Source organism: Takifugu flavidus, chromosome 12, assembly GCF_003711565.1.
Source record: "Takifugu flavidus isolate HTHZ2018 chromosome 12, ASM371156v2, whole genome shotgun sequence".
NCBI lineage: Eukaryota > Metazoa > Chordata > Actinopteri > Tetraodontiformes > Tetraodontidae > Takifugu > Takifugu flavidus.
The window spans coordinates 12,450,206-12,464,904 of NC_079531.1; the positions used below are offsets into that span (position 1 = coordinate 12,450,206).

At 48.4% G+C, this 14,699-nt stretch overlaps 2 protein-coding genes across 4 annotated transcripts; one reads left to right on the top strand and one right to left on the bottom strand.

Moving 5' to 3' along the window:
• The first annotated feature begins 5,290 nt into the window (after window positions 1-5,290).
• Window positions 5,291-11,468, top strand: bace2 (beta-secretase 2). Of its 2 annotated transcripts, none has more exons than XM_057050290.1 (9): window positions 5,291-5,761; window positions 7,845-7,933; window positions 8,212-8,428; window positions 8,652-8,783; window positions 9,089-9,223; window positions 9,303-9,404; window positions 9,480-9,623; window positions 9,704-9,872; window positions 10,056-11,468. In XM_057050290.1, the coding sequence occupies exons 1-9, from the start codon at window positions 5,480-5,482 to the stop codon at window positions 10,295-10,297; spliced, it is 1,512 nt and encodes a 503-aa protein (XP_056906270.1). In that variant the 5' UTR covers window positions 5,291-5,479; the 3' UTR covers window positions 10,298-11,468. The 2 variants fall into 2 exon arrangements, with proteins under 2 accessions (XP_056906270.1, XP_056906269.1); XM_057050289.1 differs by having other exon boundaries at window positions 5,292-5,761; window positions 9,474-9,623.
• Window positions 11,469-11,509: 41 nt separating this feature from the next.
• Window positions 11,510-14,671, bottom strand: LOC130535303 (transmembrane protease serine 2-like). Of its 2 annotated transcripts, XM_057050292.1 has the most exons (13): window positions 14,537-14,671; window positions 14,331-14,469; window positions 14,155-14,247; window positions 13,919-14,032; window positions 13,604-13,727; window positions 13,418-13,528; window positions 13,280-13,323; window positions 13,032-13,176; window positions 12,780-12,952; window positions 12,571-12,669; window positions 12,357-12,493; window positions 11,820-11,969; window positions 11,510-11,692 (listed from the first exon to the last, which is right to left on the bottom strand). In XM_057050292.1, exons 1-13 carry the CDS (start codon window positions 14,549-14,551, stop codon window positions 11,675-11,677), a joined length of 1,362 nt encoding a protein of 453 aa, XP_056906272.1. In that variant the 5' UTR covers window positions 14,552-14,671; the 3' UTR covers window positions 11,510-11,674. The 2 variants fall into 2 exon arrangements, with proteins under 2 accessions (XP_056906272.1, XP_056906271.1); XM_057050291.1 differs by having other exon boundaries at window positions 11,510-11,969.
• Between the last annotated feature and the right edge of the window lie 28 nt (window positions 14,672-14,699).

Genomic DNA, 14,699 nt, shown 5'->3' on the forward strand with positions numbered 1-14,699 from the left:
TACTGTATGTGTGTGTATGTATATGTATATATATACATATATATATGTATATGTGTGTGTGTGTGTGTATACATACACACACATATACATACACATAGGCACATACTGTACATGTGTATGTATGTATATATGTACATACACATATATATATACAGTATACACACACACACACATATATATACATATACACACACACACACATATATATAAAACATATGATTAAATAAATTTGTGTGTGTGTGATGAAGAAATATCTTCATTTGAAAGTAGAACAACAAAAACAGAACTACAAACATAACTACACAAACACAAATGCCATGTCATTGCTAGCAGCCATTGTCACATTATTCAGCATCATCTGTAACAATTTAAGGCAACATTCCACAAATATGTTTTTTTCTGCAGATTTTTCTTCTCTATAAATCAAGCTGCAGGGCGTCTGTTGCAGAAACAGCTGTAATCTATTGTTGTAACGGTGAAGGCCACAAAGCAGTACAATGTGCAGTTTATGTGTGTGATTAGATGTGTGCATGTTAAGGCAGGTGTGTGTCTGGCAGAGATAAGGTCCAACATTGTCCTTCTCCCCCATCAGCTGCAGGATCAGAGCTGTGAGGATTAAATACCAATGTCCCAGTAAAGGAGCTTTGTGTTGCCAAATGTAGGAACACTGGTCCTCCTAATCTGTCTAATTTGCTCACGCAGAAGATGCGACAGCATCCGCAGATCGGATTAAACGTGCAGGACGGGTGGGCGGTGCCACCCAGTGGTCACTAGCGGTACTGCTTCAATGGACTGACGACGAAGGAACACATAAATCATATTGTATTTGTTTTAATACATCCACATTCTTCCAGGTTTGTATTAAAAATCCGAGCAGCACGAATCCAAAGATGACTGAATACTAGAAAGCTGGAGGTTATGTGCTGCTGCTGCTCTGCTGCTGCTGCTGCTGCTGCTGCTTTGATCCCATTGTTGACCTCAATTGAAAGTTATGGCCATCTAGAGTTCTGGGGCAGTAAAACAAGATCTTTAACAGCTATTCAGATTATCTGGTTTGGCTTTAAAGATCACATAAATTAAAAATTCATGACGTCAGACTAACCTTAGTCAAAGTCACCAGAAACATCAAAAATCACACAACAATCCTCTGACACCGGTAGGCCGGAGTCTTAGTCCTTAAATAGGCAGCTGATCGCTGATGGCCTGCAGGTGCGCCTACCGGTGGCCGGAGCATGGCTCCACCACGCCCCCTGCAGGAAAAACACAACCAGGAAGCCTGGACCCCAACATTACCTCCCCCTCAACAGGCGCCTCCTGGCACCCTACCAGGCTTATCCGGGTGGGGGCGGTAGAAGTCACGGGAGAGGTCGCTGTCCAGGATGAAAAGGCGAGGGACCCACGATCGCCTCGTCGGCCGTACCCCTCCCAGTCGACAAGGAACTGGAACTCTCGTCCCTGTCGACGGACCTCCAGGATGCGCGGACTCTGTAGGCAGCCCCCCCATCCACAACCTGGGGGGGAGGCAGGGGCTCGGACGGAGGGACCAGGTCCGACTCAGTGACCGCCCCCCCGGAACGGGAGGAGGTCCTTCATAGGGAGGCAGACTTCTGGTCAGGCTGATAGGACGGGGCCGGAGTCCGGTGCCGATTGGCCTGCCGTACGTCAGCCTGCACAAGGGCACCGCCACTTGTCCTCCGGGACGAACAGCCGGTTCGACGGGACCCGACCTTGATCCAGAACTGATTGCTGGGCCGCCGGGACCGTCTTCTCCACTTGCCAGGATGCGGCCCCCAGGAAAACTGCAGCTGCTCTCCTCCCGCGGCAGAGCGGATCACAAACGTCGGCGCCTGGATTGCGCCCCCTGGACGCCCCACCTCCTTAGCTCTCCTGGCGGAGTCCGAACCACCAGGCGTGGGGGTAAGTGCAGAGCGAGGCAGTTGGCCCGACAGGCCCCGCTCCAACTCACTCTCCTGGTCGACCAATCGATCTGGGGGTTGTGGCGAGCCAGCCAGGGAGACCCGAGAAACCTGGGGAAGAGGATGCCGGGATGAGGAGCAGGCAGATCTGCTCCCGATGGTTCCCGGAGACGATGAAGGTGAGGGGTCCGAGGATTCTGTTACGGTTAGTGGTTGTCCAGGACCCAAACGCAGGCAAGACGCAGTGACGAAAGGACCAAATTAGGTTTTATTAAACAAACACAAAAGGACAGTCCTCCTGCACTGCCGGAAGCAACAGTTCTTACTTCGGGTGCGCACACAAGAGTTCCAGCGTGAAGCCACAAAAATCACCAAAATCTTCAAAAAAAACCAACAAAGTCACCAAAAACATCAAACTCACACAACAATCCTCCGACACCGGTAGGCCGGAGTCTTAGTCCTTAAATAGGCGGCTGATCGCTGATGGCCTGCAGGTGCGCCAACCGGTGGCCGGAGCATGGCTCCACCACGCCCTATGCAGGAAAAACACAACCAGGAAGCCTGGACCCCAACAACAGAGGCTCAAACCATGATAGAGGCTCAAACCATGACAGAGGCTCAAACCACGACGGGATCGAACCACGACCGGGGCTCAAACCATGACAGGAAGCCAAACTAGAACAGGGGATCAAACCATGACAGAGGCTCAAACCACGACAGGGGGCCAAACTACAACAGGGAATCAAAACATGACAGAGGCTCAAACTACGACAGGCGGTCAAACCATGACAGAGGCTCAAACCATGACAGAGGCTCAAACTATGATAGGGGATCAAACCACGACAGGAAGCCAAACTACAACAGGGGCTCAAACCATGACAGAGGCTCAAACCACCACAGGGGCTCAAACTACGACAGGGGCTCAAACCACGACAGGAAACCAAACTACAACAGGAGATCAAAACATGACAGAGGCTCAAACTATGATAGGGGATCAAACCACGACAGGAAGCCAAACTACAACAGGGGATCAAACTATGACAGAGGCTTAAACCACGACAGGGAGCCAAACTGCAACAGGGGCTCAAACCACGACAGGGGCTCAAACCACGACAGGGGCTCAAACCATGACAGAGGCTCAAACCATGACAGGGGATCGAACCACGACAGGGGATCAAACCATGACAGGAAGCCAAACTACAACAGGGGCTCAAACCACGACAGGGGGCCAAACTACAACAGGGAATCAAAACATGACAGAGGCTGAAACTACGACAGGCGGTCAAACCATGACAGAGGCTCAAACTTTGACAGAGGCTCAAACCAGGACAGGGAGCCAAACTGCAACAGGGGCTCAAACCACGACAGAGGCTCAAACCATAACAGAGGCTCAAACCACAACAGGGGATCAAACCACGACAGGGGCTCAAACCATGACAGGAAGCCAAACTACAACAGGGGATCAAAACATGACAGAGGCTCAAACTACGACAGGCGGGGGGTCAAATCACAACAGAGCATCAAATCACAACAGAGGCTCAAATCACAAGAGGTAGAAAGAGAGAGCTGGAGTAGAGGGGGAGAGAGGGTTTTTACATATGTGCCCATGTGTGTGTCTGTGTTTGCGTGTGTGTGTGCTGTGTGTGTACCACCCTGATCCACATGGAATACTCAACTTCATTCCACACCTGCAGCAGCTTTCAGGAGAATTCAGGTCCACAACCAGAGAAGTGGGGTGAAGATGCAGAGGAAGGACACACGTGATGGACCAGAGGACACAGGGGGCATTCCTTGGTGCTCTGACTTTTATTTTTGTCTTTTGCTCTAAGGCCAAGAAAATGTCTCCAAGTCACAGAGAAGAAGAAACAGAAATTGTGCTTAAATGGGTCACAAGACACAGAGCATGAGAAGTGATAGAGCAGAACCAACTGTTTGTGGTCTCAGTATTTCTCCGCATTATTTAGGTTATTGTTACTATGGTGATAACCTCAAGGAGGGAAGATGGATGGGCTGTGAACATGGATTCATGGGGAATTTCAGAGTCAGACAGTGGTTTTCTGTGTGGAGCAGGCAGCCCGAGGACACAGGAAGAGGAACAGGCATTCCTTCCTGTGCTGCCAGGATGTGGCCAATCAGACCGTCAAGGCTGGAAAAGACAAGCAGCACATGTGACTCTCAAGTTCACACATGGAGGACGCTTATATACAGGACGCCTGCTCTCATTGTGGCACTGAACAGTAGAGAAACAGAAGAGACACAGCAGTGGAGACACAGCAGGAGAAACACAGCAGTGGAGACAACAGTAGAGACATAGCAGGACACAGCGTGGAGACACAGCAGTAGAGACACAGAGAGACACGGCAGTGGAGACACGGCCATAGAGACACAGTAGTGGAGACACGGCAGGAGAACACAGCAGTGAAGACAACAGTAGAGACACAGCATGGAGACACAGCAGGAGAGACACGGCAGTGGAGACACGGCCATAGAGACACAGTAGTGGAGACACGGCAGGAGAAACACAGCAGTGAAGACAACAGTAGAGACACAGCATGGAGACACAGCAGGAGAGACACAGCAGGGGAGACACAGCAGTGGAGACACAACAGGAGAGACACTGTGGAGACACAGTAGTGGAGACACAGCAGTAAAGACACAGTAGAGACACAGCAAGAGCGACACAGCGGGAGAGACAGAGCAGTTGAGACACAGCAGGAGAGACACCATAGAGACACAGCAACATAGCATTAGAGCCGAGGAGACACAGCAGTAGAGACACAGCAATGGAGACACAGCAGTATAGAGACACAACAGGATAGACACGGCAGTGGAGACACAGTGTTGGAGACACAGCAGTATAGAGACACAACAGGATAGACACGGCAGTGGAGACAAAGCAGGAGAGACACGGCAGTAGAGACACAGTGTTGGAGACACAGCAGACAAATCCTTCTTATGCTTGTTGTCCCATTTCACTAGATGGCTAATTTAGATATAAACTCAGCAAAAGCCTTCACTTTGTTTAATGTAATATTTTACACAGTATTTATATTAGTGTTTATTTCGCGTTACTAATTATGTTCACTCAAACATGTTTCACTCAAGAGTTTTTTCTGCAACGGCAAACGGATAAACATGACAGTGCGAGAGATCGTGCCTTCAAAGTAAAAGGCTTGTTATCGCAGCCGTGGAAATGATTATTCGCATAAGTACACAAATTTTCCTCACATCAGCCGTCTTATGTTTGATTTATCTCTTTGATCCTGCGTCGCAGCTGCATTATCCAAGTCAAAACCAGTGATTCTTATTTCCGTGGCGTTTGCATTACGCGGTTCCTTTATTGTGAAAGGCTTTTAACTCCTTAGACCAGTTAGCTTGATGGTGGGTGTCGGAGGCCAAACTTTTGCAAGTTTTCAGCGGTCGGCGAGTCGGTCGTGCGGTGTTGGGCTGTCAAGAAATCGGTTCTGGCTGTGACGCAGGCGTTTCCATCATGGCTAAACTGAAACCATAAGTCTCGACCTCTAAGAGGAACTTTTCCTACTACAGCGGCTCCAGATCTCGTCATGGCTCCTCCGGCCGCTCTACTGGCTCTGAGTTTCTGTCTCAGTGTTTCGGACGGGAGCATTTTGGTCCCTCTCAGATTGTTCTCCGGGAACTTTACCTTCTCCTCAGCGGTGGGTCTGGTGGCTCTGCGGCAGGTCGCCTTGACAGCTGATGGAAGCGGCCTGTCTCTGGCCTCCGACCCGACCGGGACGGTCAACTTTCTGGACATGGTGAATAACTTGAAGGGGGACTCTGGCAGAGGCTACTATATAGAGTTGTCTATCGGTACTCCCGGCCAGAAGGTAATATGCTTTGAAACCAACATGCTTCTTTTTGTTTGAACTGTATAAAATTACAATATTACTACTATCTTAAATGTCCCCCTTTGTCCTCTGGATGTGTTATCTTCATGTTGGATCCAGGGTGCCCTCTTTGTGAAGGACGCGGCCAGACAGGCTGCTGTCCTGGATGTCCGAGGCTGGATGCTGCCTTTGGGCCCCTGGCTCTGCATGTCGTCTGAAGGCCTCCCTCACATGCACTCACATGATGTTGTGTGTGAGGAGCTCTTTCTTAGCAGCAGCTGATGGGGATTATGAGGCTCCCAGGGAGCAAAGAGCTACTCCAGAGCTGCACCAACAGTTCCCTCTGGAATATTTCTGGACACTTTGGCATTGTTAACTGCAGCTCTTTTTGTCTTAAATGAAGTGATTAAAAGAAGTGATCACAACCTCTCCCCTACCCACAGAAATATTTTGCTGTTGTAGATTTAAGGTTTGGCATCACCAGTGTTTATATGGACCTGTTTAACTCTGTCACTGAGCAGTTGTTCTCAGGTTAAGGAGGCCGGAGCCTGGTCTCTCCGCAGGCCTTGTCATTGTCTTGTGTTGAGCACACCCCAGTGCTAATCAGCACCTGCTGAGTTTACTCTTACTGCTTGTGCTTTAGGGTTTTACATTTTGCCTCTTGTAAACTTCTAGCTGACCTGTTGTCATGGATACAATAGCTGCTGTTGTACTTGTGAGTATGGACCAGAGTTCTGCTGAGCCGATGCTGGTTAGGACCCAGGTTAGAAACCACCATGTCCAGTTAAACAACGTTCTTATTGCTGGTGGTGTCTGAATATTTGCCAGTTGTTTTCAATTTCCTTTAGTATTCAGTCACGTCTACCTGGAGGCTAAATAGTTGATTTATTATGTTTTGGTTTTCTGGCATGTCTGGTCAAAGAAGCAGACCAACAAAAGTATCTGGGTCTTTGGTCCTTTTAGATTTTACATTGTCCAATCAGTGTGAGCAGAGGAGTTGAAATGAGAGCCAGGTCTAAAGATGTCTGGGAGCAGCTGAGAACCCAAATGATGTCTGAAAAACACCATAAAAACCACAGAGCCTCTGAATGGAAGATTTTATTAGGCTGATTTGCATAAAGTTCCTGGGAGCTGAGACGGAAACACGGACAATGTTGAAAACAGCTCGTATTTTCACAAATTCTTTGATTTCATGCATTTCCTGTAAGAACAGCTGTAAAGATCCTGTGGTCTGCTGACTTCCTGTCTACAAATACCACTATGTGAAAGAGGATAAACAAGGATGTGTTTGAGCAAATATCCCTTTAAATGTTGGGCCATACACCCGGTAAAATGGTGTGACTACAGGGTTGTGGGGTTGAAACACACATCTGTCAGCACCAGCACCTGTGGAGGAACCAGAATCTCCTGCAGATGGATTCTGGTTCCTGAGCAGCTTTTACTCTTCTGGTGTTTAATTCCTTACCTCAGTTTGGTTTGTTTCTTACTTCCAGTCAGTGTGTCCAACCCAACTGGTTGGTAATAAATGTGATTTTAAAAAGAGGGAAGTCTTCTTGAATGTTGTCCGTGTGAGAAGCTCAAAGGTTTGAGGAAGTCAGTTTCTTTCCTCCTTCCTGCTGTTGTGACCAGTGGCGATACAGCTGGTGTTGAAATATTTGTGACTGGCCAGTTGTGCATAGTCAGTGGGTGACGCTGGGTAATTGAAGTGGGTCATGTGACCTGGCCAAACAGCCACTTGTGCTGGGTCATCAGATGGTCTTCAGGTTACATCTTTGTATGATGGTTGTCTGTCAGAATGCTCGTTAGGTTAGTGCCTGGAAAATCGTCTGTAAATGAGTCCTCCTTCTGCGTGGTCACAGGATGGCAGCAGCTGCTCCATGCTGTCATGGCTGACTGTCCCATCAGAGCTGCAGGTGTGCACATGTACGCGTGTACATACATTTGACAAAGGAGGGAGGACACACCCATGTGTGTGTGTGTGTGTGTGTGCGCGTGTGTGTGCGTGCGTGCGTGTGTGCGCGCGTGCGTGGTGAGCACCTGTGTGGGTGTGTGCTTTGAGCACCTGTGTGTGTGTGTGTTGCAGATGAACATCCTGGTAGACACAGGCAGCAGTAACTTTGCTGTGGCGGCAGCTCCACACCCCTTCATCACACACTTCTTCAACACAGCTCTGTGAGTTCCACACATCCACAGTAAAACCAGTTCACTCAGCTGGTTCCCAGCAGAACTACTTTCCATTTAACAAATTCTCAAGAAGAGGAAATATATATTAATAAAATGTAGGAAGTAAAAATCTATTTCTGGGATTTTCTTAAGAATGGAAGCTACGCAAATGTGTAATAACTATGTAATAACAGTCCTGTCCTCCTGTAGGCTCTTTTTTATTCATTTATGATAAACAAGCTGATGAAAGCTTCTGGTTGTGCGTCTTCCCCTCTCATCCTGAGCAGCTCCAGTAGCTACCAGTATACTGGGCAGGGCGTGGCTGTCCGCTACACACAAGGAAACTGGAACGGTGAACTGGGCATGGACCTTGTCTCCATCCCTGAGGGTCCAAATGGGACTTTCCCCATCAACATCGCTGCCATCTTGTCCTCTGAAGGCTTTTTCCTCCCTGACATTAACTGGCAGGGAATACTGGGACTGGCCTACCCCCTGCTGGCTCGGGTGAGGACGACTTGTTTTTGCTGGTTTATCTGGTTCCTGCCCAGATGGTCTGACTCCCAGTTTGAACTGGTTTAGCACGCACACGTGCATTAATCTGACCATAATCAAACAAACTCTCAGCGCTAATTTAATAGCTGTAAACGTCTCCCGTCTCTTCCGTCTCCCTCCTGTCTCTCTCCCTTCTCTCTCCTGTCCCCCTTCCCCCATCCATTTTCCCCCACAGCCAGACCCATCTGTGACGCCCTTCTTTGACTCATTGGTGCAGCAACTCGGAATCCCAGACATCTTTTCCCTGCAGATGTGTGGAGCTGGACTGTCAGCCAGCAGCACCGTGGACGCGGCAGGAGGCAGTCTTGTGAGTTCTGGCAGGGGGGGTCCTGGTCAGATGACTCGTCACATGAACATATAATTTTGTTCTGACTTGTGATTTTATGTCCTCACCAAGTAGGTTTCTATTATTTAGTGTGTATCTTTGTTCATTTATTGGACCTGAAGTGGAGCAAATAAAAGAGTCAATACTGGAGCAAACAGACCAGTTTATGATCGCAGTAACTCCACTAAGGAGATGTAGTGGTTAAAGAGCAGCTCATGAAGGTGTGTGTGTGTGTGTGTGTGTGTGTGTGTGTGTGTGTGTGTGCGCGCGTGCATGCATCTCCTCAGATCATGGGAGGGACTGAATCAACTCTGTACACTGGCCCAGTGTGGTACACCCCCATTGTGGAAGAGTGGTACTACCAGGTGGAGGTTCTAAAGTTGGAGGTTGGAAACCAGAACCTAGAGTTGGACTGTAAAGAGGTGAGTGTAGAACCACAGTAGAAGCTCCACTGGATGATCACAGCAGGACAGAGACACTGTCTTTTCCTCCTCCTCTCAGTACAACACAGATAAGGCCATCGTTGACAGTGGGACCACCTTGCTGCGTCTGCCCGTCAACGTCTTCAATGCGCTGGTTACCGCCATCACTCGCAGCTCGCTGGTACGGTTCCGCCCCCACAGATGGAACAGAGAAGCGTAGAAGGAAGCTGATCTCTCTCATCTGTGTCAGATTCAGGAGTTTTCTTCAGGGTTCTGGGACGGCACCAAACTGGCGTGCTGGATGAAAGGGGAGACGCCCTGGAGGTTCTTCCCAAAGCTATCCCTTTATCTTAGGGCCACCAACAGCAGCCAGTCCTTTCGTCTCACCATTCTGCCGCAGGTACCACTGGACTGAGCTCCAGGACAGCCCTATCCTCACCTCTCTGCCTTCCTCTATTCAGTGTGACCGTCTCCTCACAGCTTTACATCCAGCAAATCACCGACGTAGACGGAACATTGGACTGCTTCCGTTTCGGGGTGTCCTCGTCGGTCAATGGTTTGGTGATCGGTGCAACTGTGATGGAAGGTTTCTACGTGGTCTTCGACCGCGCTCAGCGGAGGCTGGGCTTCGCTCTAAGCAACTGTGCAGGTCAGATGCCTGAACGCCATGTTAACGTTTCTACATTGTTGCTGGTGATGCTCCTCTGGTTGCTCAGATGCAGGCATGATGTCTTCGATGTATCAGTGCTTTGATGTCTGCCTTTATTGTAAAGTTCTTGCCCTCCCGCCGCCTGTGCTGGTGTGACCCCCGTGTGCATGTGTCTGTCTGCAGTGAGCGCTGGGCTGCCCCTCTCAGAGATCGCTGGGCCTTTCTCAGCAGCAGATGTGGCGTCCAACTGCTCCGGTGGTGTGCGGAACGAGCCTGTCCTGTGGGTGATTTCCTACGCTCTGATTGCTGTCTGCGCGCTGGTTCTCATCGTGCTGCTGCTGCTACTGGTGGTGCCGTGCCGACGCAGGAACAGCTTTGGGGAGATAACAGACGAGTCTTCGCTGGTCCGCCACCGTATAAAGTGACTGAGAAGAGAGAGGGTGAATGGGAAGGAGAGCGGCGCATGGGGGCTGCCAACAGGGGCGGAGCCATCCCAGGCTTTGCCTGAAGCAGACAGTGACACGCCTCTGTGAAAGCCCACCTTCTGCAGCAGGCTGTGGCAGCTTCCTGTTGAGGGGAGCTGCTGGGGCTGATTTCTGTCTCCGGGGCACAAAGACAGCAAGTCAGGAGTGGAAGTGATGCAGGTCACATGTCACAACCATCAAATGCTCATTTATTCCCAGCTTTCTTCATAAACAGCTGCACATAACCTCCCTCCTTAAGAATATAGTTCTCCATCAAACAAGCTTCTTGTCCCATTCACCACTACTCCAAAACGCTGATAATTTCTCATTTTGTGGCTGAGGAATCATCCAACATGTGGAGCATCAGCCTGGTACTGAGCCCCATGGAGCTCAGCATCCACTTCAGACTCCTTTATTCATATCTGACAAAGGTCCGCCAACCAAAGATGTCTGATAATTAATGTCACGGCAGCAAATGTGTGAGATGTTGTGGTGGCGCGTGAAGCCCCTTCAGGACATTCCTCAGTGAGGGGCCCTTCTCAGTGATCCGCAGATTCCCCTCACAACATCTCTCTCTGCCTTCGGCAGTAAAGCCTTGTTTGACACGTGTGTTTTGCAGGTTGAAGGTGGACCAGAGGGACTTTCTGAGGGGTGTGTAGCGCCACGAGTAGTCTCACTGTATTGGAAACGTCTCAGTGGCCTTGGCAGACTTTTCTGGATTGCACTTTCCTTTAATTTGATCAGATGTATTAAAATGACTTCACGAATATGTGATCTGAACTTAATTTGCTGAGCAAAGGTTTTATTGATTTAGGCCATCTGCAAACATCCAAATGTGTGTTTAAATATGACAGCAGTATTAGCATCATTAAATGTGGTCAGTTCTTTAATAGGCTGAATATTTTGAACTATTTAAAAGCCAAAGGTTGGAAGTCTGCTCTGAACTCCATTTTTCACTGCTTTATACACCCGTACCACATTACAAAACAAGTATCGATCGTTGCACATGGTTCAAGTTTTTAAATGTCCATTTATTTGTGTTTTTCTGGGCTATAACTGTAATGCAGTGACCAAATGAAGGATGTAAATCATTTTTAATGTGTGAATAAATGGGTTTCTTATGTCAGATTAACTCGGGAATTAAGCGTACTTTGGCGCCATCCAGTGGTAAAATATGGGATAACAGTTTTATTAACAACTGGATTTTTTTTCAGATATTTAACAGAAATATACAGATAAATGTGTTAACATAAATTCTGCAACAATGAGAAACATCAAAATCAAGATTAATAAAAGATGATTTTTTTTACGTCGGAAAATTCATCTTTGATATAGACCTCAGTCATTTTGATGCTTCTGTAAATACAAAGATGAAAATATGAAACAGAAATAGCATCATGATCCTGTAAATTCAACAAAGGTTTTCAGGTCTGACATAAAACTTTATATTTGACTACTGCTGCTTCATCTCAGGATAGCTTACCTTCATTTGTTGGTGTATCCAGGCCTGAAAGTAGCTGATGTTGCTATGGACACCAATGTTGTGCTCAGTGCATTTGTCCCCCCAGATTGTGTCCCCAGTGAGCCACCAAACTCCATTCTTCAGGGTCACCAGAGGGCTGCCACTATCGGCCTGACAAAAAGTTCATTTTTATTTTTTAAATTAACTTTTACATTCATCCCACCCTTTAACTGGCTGCATGTCCTGTCAGGATCTAAGTACAAATAAAACATGTCTGACAGTGCTATGAGGAGGACTAACCATCACCCCTGATTACTGGGAACAATGGTGAACAAGACACCAGGTTTGTAAGAGTGTCTCATAGGGCGAATGAAGAGGAACATCTACAGCAGCACAATAATAATTTCCAAGACTAAATTATTGTCTCTGACCGATGATTTAAAATGAGGATTTGAGGAAAGAATTTCTAAATCTGTCCATAAAAACAAACGTAATGATGAGCTGTCAACATGTTAATGGTGAATCCAAATGTTTCAAACATGCGCTGGTTTGTCTTACTTGACAGACAGCTTCATCTGTCCCTCTGGCACACAGCATGTCCTGTGATATCCTGCCTCTGTACTGGGAGGACCTGTTACACTCCACACTATCCATGATGGAGACCTGAACCCCTTTCAGGTAGAGAAAGCCAGACCCTGGGAGGAAATGAGGCTGCTCTTTTCACCCTGATGGTTAGCATTATTGCTCCATAAACGTGTGTCAACGGTCTCACCTGCATCTCCAGAACCGCTCAGCTGTGTGATCCAGCTGTGTTGTTGGTCAGTGATGTTTAGGCCAATGTTTGGGAGGCACACAGGGCCAATGTTGCTGTCTAAAAGAGAGGAAACAGGTCAGTCACATCTTCTGGCCCCTGGAGGAGGTATAAAGGGAAAATAGAGCATTTAACAGCGTCAGATAAATGATCTACCGAGACAGCGCTACCTGTGAAATCCAGGGGTTTTTTAAGCCTCATCAGAGCGATGTCACCTGTGTGTGTGAGACTGTTGTAGCCTTCATGGATCACGATGTGGCTCACAAAGTGTGCAGGAGTGAACAGAGTGTCTAACGGATTCACTGTTGCAGTGTAAACAGTCCAGGCTGCAGGTCTGGGATCTCTGTGGGACAGAAATTGAGGAGGCTCCAGGTACATGTAGGTATAAACTGGGCCAGACCAGACCAGGCTATAGACCTCACCTGAGTACACAGTGTGCTGCAGTCACCAGCCAGTAGGGGGAGACTATTGCTCCCCCACAATAGTGAGACCCAGCCAGCTGCAGGCTGACCTGCCAAGGCCACGTCCCTGCTGAGGGCCTGCTGGAGTTCACACCTCTGCCACAATCTGAGGGCAGAAAAACAGCCACATCAGCATAAACGCACTAAAACAGACTCTGTGCATTTCCCGTCTGTCTGTGTTGTGACAAAGGTGACGTGCTTGAACGTACCAGTGCACTGCAATGTCACCACGCTGTCATCAGGACAACTGTTGCTGTCGGGAAAAAGCAAACAGGCATTTCAGTTGGAAGCAGCTTCATGAGGCTGTAGTGCTGAGGATAATCAGTGAAGGTCAATTCTCTCCCTACGTCAGAACAAACTGCTGCAGGATGGAAGCTTCAGGGTAGAAGTCAGACTTCAGCTGGAAGAATCCACCTTCAGAGGTCACCCGCTGTTGGCCTGACTGGAAAAAGGTGCCTCTATGGAAGCACATGGTGGACGTCATCTTCTGTCAACACTTGAGTGATCAGAATAGTCCAGGATGAGCCGCTGACCTGCTGTAGCCCATCTCCAGGCAGCTGGCCCTGCCCTGCTGGGCACTCCAGCCCCGAGAGCACACATTCCTCCACCCACCGGACCCATAGACCTGTAGCACGAAGCCGGAGCCATGGAGCCTCACTGAGGACGAGCAGAAACATTCACTCACTCAGCAAGATCAAGATGCAGCCCTCATTGATCAGTGGCATAAACAAAGGAGTTAAATATTCTACAACTGACATCAAATCTTTGCTTTCAGACATGTGATTGGCATCTTAAGCCATAATATCCTGGGTAAAATGGGGAGATTCAGAGTAGAACAAGAAAAATACCACAGTTGGCTTCATCCTGGCCGGCAGGACAGTCCTCGACTCCATCACACCACTGGGATGCCCACACACAGCTGCTGTCACCACACTGCAGCCCATGGATGCAGGTGGAGGAAACTAGGAAATGAGATAGAGCCAAAGATACCACCAGTTACCCAAGTATCAGCTCTGTGGGCTGCTTCCACGTGGAGGTGGGGAATATCTGAAATCCTGACAGATGAGATGGAGCCTGAACTCACAGTAATAAGCCAGGAGAATTCCAGCCAGCAGCAGCAGGATGAGCAGGGAGATCACAGAGGTCACACTCCGCTTCACACACATCTGCTTCCAATCTGTGGTTTTCACACCAAGGTTGTCTTTACATTTGGCCCCAAAGACAAAAAAGAGCAGTGGAGCCAGTATAGAGCAGCTCTACCTTTGTGTTTTGGGGCACTCTGGTTGGCCTCAGCCGGAGGTTTGGGGGCCAGGTGATGAACATACTGAGGTCTGACGTCCAAGCGGCTCAGTGTTTTCATCTTGTGGTCTCCGTGGATGAAAGGAGGCATATCCTGATACTGGGAGAAAAATATTGCCCACAAATCTCTCAACAACAAAGAAAGTTCGAGTCGTGTAGACACCTACCAGATTGGTGGACATTTCCTGTTCAAGAGGATATTTGGCAGTTTACAGATGGATAAAATGGAACCAATTCCTTCTAGAGAAGCTTCAACCATTTAGTGTTTATAATAACGCTGATATGAAGCAACGGTTCTCCTGTCAGCTGCTGAGATTCGTCTCCCCCCAC

Coding starts and splice junctions, on each gene's coding strand:
- bace2 (XM_057050289.1), top strand. CDS start 5,480: ATGGCTCCTCCGGCCGCTCTACTGGCTCTGAGTTTCTGTCTCAGTGTT. Junction 7,934..8,211: donor CACTTCTTCAACACAGCTCT/GTGAGTTCCACA, acceptor CATCCTGAGCAG/CTCCAGTAGCTACCAGTATA. Junction 9,224..9,302: donor TAGAGTTGGACTGTAAAGAG/GTGAGTGTAGAA, acceptor TCCTCCTCTCAG/TACAACACAGATAAGGCCAT.
- LOC130535303 (XM_057050291.1), bottom strand. Junction 13,177..13,279: donor GGTGACATTGCAGTGCACTG/GTACGTTCAAGC, acceptor TTCTGCCCTCAG/ATTGTGGCAGAGGTGTGAAC. Junction 12,670..12,779: donor AAAACCCCTGGATTTCACAG/GTAGCGCTGTCT, acceptor CCTCTCTTTTAG/ACAGCAACATTGGCCCTGTG.